General features: G+C 43.4%; 1 protein-coding gene across 7 annotated transcripts in view; it reads left to right on the top strand.

Moving 5' to 3' along the window:
- The window catches only part of TCF4 (transcription factor 4), a 212,870-nt gene that overhangs the window by 121,829 nt on the left and 85,668 nt on the right, over nt 1-5,373 (top strand). For all 7 annotated transcript variants that reach the window (XM_026076922.1, XM_026076924.1, XM_026076923.1 and 4 more), the window contains 2 exons: nt 4,493-4,640; nt 4,760-4,809. In XM_026076922.1, the coding sequence (XP_025932707.1) occupies nt 4,493-4,640; nt 4,760-4,809 (198 nt within the window). The remainder of the gene's footprint in view (nt 1-4,492; nt 4,641-4,759; nt 4,810-5,373) is intronic.

Below are 5,373 nucleotides of genomic sequence, written 5' to 3'. Positions count from 1 at the left end.
AGATGGATGCACACGTACATGAGTGGATGGATGCACACGTACACAAGCAGATGGATGCACACGTACACGAGTAGATGGATGCACACATGCACACGAGTAGATGATTGCACACGTGCACACGAGTAGGTGGACGCACCCACGCGCAGATGCGTAAATGCACGTACTTGGCGCTCGGTAGCATTTCGCTGTGGAGCGATGCTTAGCCCTCAGCCCGTTTCTCTGGACAAAGCCATGAAGGGCCCTGTGGCCCCCAGCCGCGCGATGTGAGGACAGAGGGAGCCACGCTTTTGGGGACGGTGTCCCTGCGGGAGGACGCGGAGGTCGGACAGGAGCTGGGGCTGTGCTCCTCGAAGCCCCCTTTCCGCAGCACCCCCGCGGTGTTGGGCTTGATACTGGGTCACGGCGTAGCGTGAAGACATCAAAAAAAAGAAAAAAAAAAGCATACCCAGGATGTCAGCAAAAAAAGGCCTTTTCTGAGATATTTTTCCCTCATCTGTGCTTGCGGGGGATTTCAGATTACAGGCTTCAAGGTCATTTACCTTTAATCTGAATTAATGTTGTATTAAAAAAAAGGCAGCATTCTGTCATACACTAATCTCACCTGTTTTGGTAATAAAGGATAAATACAATAATATTTTTAAACCTATTTCCTACCTATTAGGTCTAAAACAAATATTTAAGTGAAACAGTTATTTGCATTCATGTGATTTTCATTTGAAAAGCAAAACTTCAAGTTCACAATGGAAACAAGGTTTGTTTTTTCCAGGAGGGGTAATGTAATATCCACATGGATGTTGTTTTGTATTAGTGAATGCATGTTTTTTCTCTGCACCTAGTTTTAATTCTTTGCTTAGTTATCCAAGTTATGGAGGCAGAACTTAATAGTTAGTGACTTATTTTACAAATTACTGGAAATACTGTCAGGATTGTATATAACAACAAGAAAAGCAAATGCATCGCAATTGATAAAAAATACAGCTGCATGTCTCAATTTGAAAATGGATTTTGCTATGTTGCATTTATTTTCTTCTGTGATTTTTTTTAGCTCAAACTTCAAAATTCAACTGGCAAATTCAATATATTGTGTGCTTTGTTTATTATAAAACAAATAGACTGCAAACTGTACAGATCTGCGAGCGTGGAGTGGTTTGCACAGTGTGTGCCGTATTGCAAGCGTATGCCTCCAGGATTTATACGGATGAGCTCAAAGATCTGCAACATCTTGTTTCCTGCCTGGTGTAATGGTTGCACCCAAAGATAACCCCAGAACGTTTGCTTCCACTGTATAGGAGATAGATATGCGTTAAACCCCTGCCTGAAGCCTGGAAAGGAGTTTGACAAATGTAGCGCTTAGCTTTTAAGCTGATCATTTCTTAATGGTAAATATGAACTTTGATGCCTAATAATTCGTTCAGGTTTTAAGACCCAGTTTGGGGAAAAGGCAAGCTCCGAGTGCTAGGTAATCTATGGCAGCGTGGTTTGTAAACGTTTTATCTTTCCCTTTGTTGCAGGCCATTAGCGGTGTGACATGTGGGCTGAACAGTAATAAATGCCCATTGTTCTTTTTAGAAGCGTCCTCTCCCAAGAAGTACATATATGTTTTCATCTTAGTTTTCCTGCCTGGAGTGCTCAGCGAGGTCCCCTTAAACGCACAAAACCACCTCGTTTTGTTACCTTAACAGAACGTCTCCCTGTCCGATACAAGACAAAGGAGGGATTTTTCCTGTTCTTTTTTTTTTTCCCCTGAGAGGGAATAAAAGAAATTAGTCTGTGACAGTTATGACAAAAGTTTTTGCGATACGTTTAAATAAACTGGTCTTTGTCGTAGGAAGAAAGCCGTTGTACGCAGCGCTTGAATGGAATTTGTTGACAGTAAAATATTTAGTCCTAATTACGGCCGTGCTTCGCGCACAAAGATACCGCGCGCCCCGCGTGCCACCGGCGCGGGTATCCGCCCCGCGAGCGAAAACCCTTGCAAATCACCCCAAGGTGCCCCCGCGTCCGAGGGCTCTTCCTTGCGGCCCGCGTCGCAGGGGTCGCCCGCGCGCGTCCGACGCACGGCTCCGTCCCCGTCCCCGTCCCCGTTGCATCCTCCACCTGGAGGGTCACGAGCAGCGAGCGGTCCCTGCCAGATGCAACTGGTGGCAAAGGGAGAGAAGCGTTCGGCTGCTAAATAAAAAAAAAGGCTGTGCAGCCTTTAAGACTGGTACCTGTGTTTGTTTCTAATGTAATAATACAAGTTTGGGATTTTTTTTCTGTAGAAACCTCTGCATCTTTTTATAGAGAAAAATGTTTGGATGAAAAAACAAAAACAACATAGGGTATGTGTATGTTTTATGCTCCTAAAGTGAATCGTGTTTAATCTAAAATAGTTTGCAAACGCTGTCTTATATACATTTTTTTTAAAATCAAATTAAAGCTAGGAGGATGGATATAGGAATTTATACAGCTGATGGCTGTAAGTCTTTCAGACTACCCGACATATGGATAAACCATGCACAGATTTAGCAGGTCTGTCTTTATGTTAAGATGTATACGTGATAAAAATATATGACTGAATAGAATTTTTGTGGTTAGCACTGTTTCATTCTGAAATGCTTGAAGACATTCAATAAAATTACGTTTATTTTCGGAGGATATTCACAATGAATGATAACCATTTTTTTCAAAGAGTTTTTGCATATATTTCTTTGCCATTATGCAACAGACTTGCAACCATTTTCGTCGGTGCAGGTGTTGTTTATTAAAAGGAGCGCAGTCATCGCAGGTGTATATTAGACATTAGCTAAATGTAAGGATATTAGTGAAAAGTACCTCACGACTAACATTTTTATATTTTTACGCCTGTGGGATTTCTGTGAAGCCAAATGCTACGCTGCATGTCAAGGAAAGGTTGCGCCCGGAGTCAGCCCCAGATTAGCTGTCGATACCTCATCAGGGATTTTCATTTTGCTTCCCTGGGAAAAAAAGTAATATAGTTTTCTAGAATCAAAAGTTATCTTTGGATGTTTTTAGAAGCGCAGTAAAGGAGTAAGGATGTTTTAATTTCTGATTTTCCAGCTCATGGGTCATATTTGACCAACTGCTTTCAGGAGAAGACATGCCACTTTGTTGAGCTATTTAGGAATCAAAAAGACTGTCTTAATTTAAAACAAGGAGCCTTTGTTTTAGTTGGTGACTGCCTTGTGAAATTTTTCAGTTCTCAGCGGGTTAACCAGGGAACAGGGGCAGAGTCATAATTGGCCTATTTAGAGTATTTTGCATGTGAATAGTGTGTTAGTGAAGCATTACTAAGTCTGTTGTGAGTGACATGGTGATTAGAATTTAGATTAGGGAAAACACATTCTGTACTTTATCAAGTACAGTAATTAGTTCAGTCAGTAAAAGTTGATTACAAGTAACGATAAAGTTAGATTTTTGGTACTTAATTTTAAAATTTCTTTATTAAATGGTAAATTTGTTCTTAATATAAATGGTAGTATCTACACCTGTTTTATTGCATATCAGAATAATTAAAAGAACAATGTGTTCAATGCAGAGTATAATCAGGGGATTTATATATTATGGGTAAGTTTCAATGTAGTTTATAGCAAATAGAGCATTACTCAGGAAATTGTTCTTCTGTCATAGTCTCTTAAAGATTTCTAATTTTTCTTTAAGTATGGGTCAGATAATGTTTTCTGCTGTTTCATGGAAACCATCGTCCTTCGTAGCTCCGTAAATTTTGCATTTACTAGGATGCTTCTTGTTAGTTAGTGGTAGAGGCGTAAAATGGATATATTGAAAGTCCTTTGCTGCTTCTACTGCTGCTGCTGCTATACAATAGCGTTAATTGTTTTTGGTTTTCTGAGGTGTTTTTTTTTTCCTGATAACATTGCAAAAATTATTAATAATGTCTAATTTTATTTTCCTATACTAATTACATATTACGTGCAGCCTGCTGTGTAGATTTTTATATTGCAAAACCTGATATATTTAACTCACAGATATGAATTTTCCCTTACGTGGGGATAGACAATGAAGCTGTCTCTTGCACACTGAACCAACTGCTCTATCGACAGCAGGATTTGTTTTTTTGTTAGTTTTATTATTGTCAGATACGTAGCCTGAACTATCTTGTTTGCAGGGAAGAAACTAAATTACCTTCAAATATATTCTTTAACATAGCTCCAAAAGTTTTTAAAACACTGATTGCATTTGAATAAGTAGGCAGTAGTCTCCTTTAAATGTAAACAATCATATTTTAAATTAAGCACTTTGTATTTTGCACTTTGTAGTTAAAGAGAAGACGCCAAAGTGGAATTTTTTTTGTTATGGCTCCTTTAAAATTTTGGCAGGTTCTTGTTGCACTATTCCGGTGGCTCGCGAAAGTTGCTTTACTCTGTTATTTGGAGGGATGAGAAATAGCTAGCGACGAGGCGAGTTAGGCTTAACGTGTGTGTGCATGCATGCTGGCTCGCAGGGACCCAGCTCTGTGTTCTTCGTCTTTTAGCAAAGTCTCCTCGGAGGCGACCTGGACCTCGGCGGCGGCAGCGGCGGCGGCGGCGGCGGCGCGCTCTCGCCCACCAAGCCCGGCTCGCAGTACTACCAGTACTCCAGCAATAACCCGCGCCGGCGGCCCCTGCACAGCACCTCCATGGGTGAGTGTCCAGCGCCGTGCCGGCGGAGTGGCGCTCCTGGGGAAAAAAAAACCCAGCGTGCAAACAGCCCGTCTGACGGAGGCGCCGTTGTTTTTTTCTTTTTCCCCATCTTTTTGCAGAAGTACAGACGAAGAAAGTTCGGAAAGTTCCTCCGGGTTTGCCGTCCTCGGTAAGTGCCAGCCGCGGGCAAGGTAAGGGCGGATGCAAGATCCCATCCGGGCTTGGGAGCGATTGATTGCGCGAGGAGGACGAGCGTGTCGTCGGTCACGTCGGCGTGGGCCAGCGCGGGCGGAGGAGGGTGCCGGAAAGCTGCCCCAAATCGGGGCCGTTCCCGCCCGTCCCGTTCCCGCGGGGCCGCGCGGGGCGAGCGCTAGCTTCGCGCGCCGGCGGCCGCCTTTGTCGGCGCGGGGACGATTTGTGGTCGCGCGTGCTGAAAGAGGGAGATGTGCGGAGAGGATTTATGAGGCGTCCGCGCGGCTCTCGGCCCGGGACGCGGGGCGAACGTCTTCATTTGCCGGGAAGGCGGCGGCAGCCGCGGCCGCCTGCGTGCGCAGCGCCAGGTGTCAACCAGCGGAATCCAGCTGTTACCAGAGGCATTATGGGTTATTTAATAAGTAATGATACAGCTGATAATTACCCAGGGTTTTCCCAGATATTCTAAAGAACATCTCTGAGTCTTTGTAAGGAGGAATATGGATGCCATCCAAATAAGCTTGATTTTTTTTTCTTCCCC

This window comes from Apteryx rowi, unplaced genomic scaffold, assembly GCF_003343035.1.
Source record: "Apteryx rowi isolate R43461 unplaced genomic scaffold, aptRow1 scaffold_442, whole genome shotgun sequence".
NCBI lineage: Eukaryota > Metazoa > Chordata > Aves > Apterygiformes > Apterygidae > Apteryx > Apteryx rowi.
Note: the sequence above shows the minus strand (reverse complement) of the source record. Positions and strands in the feature narration are given on the sequence as shown.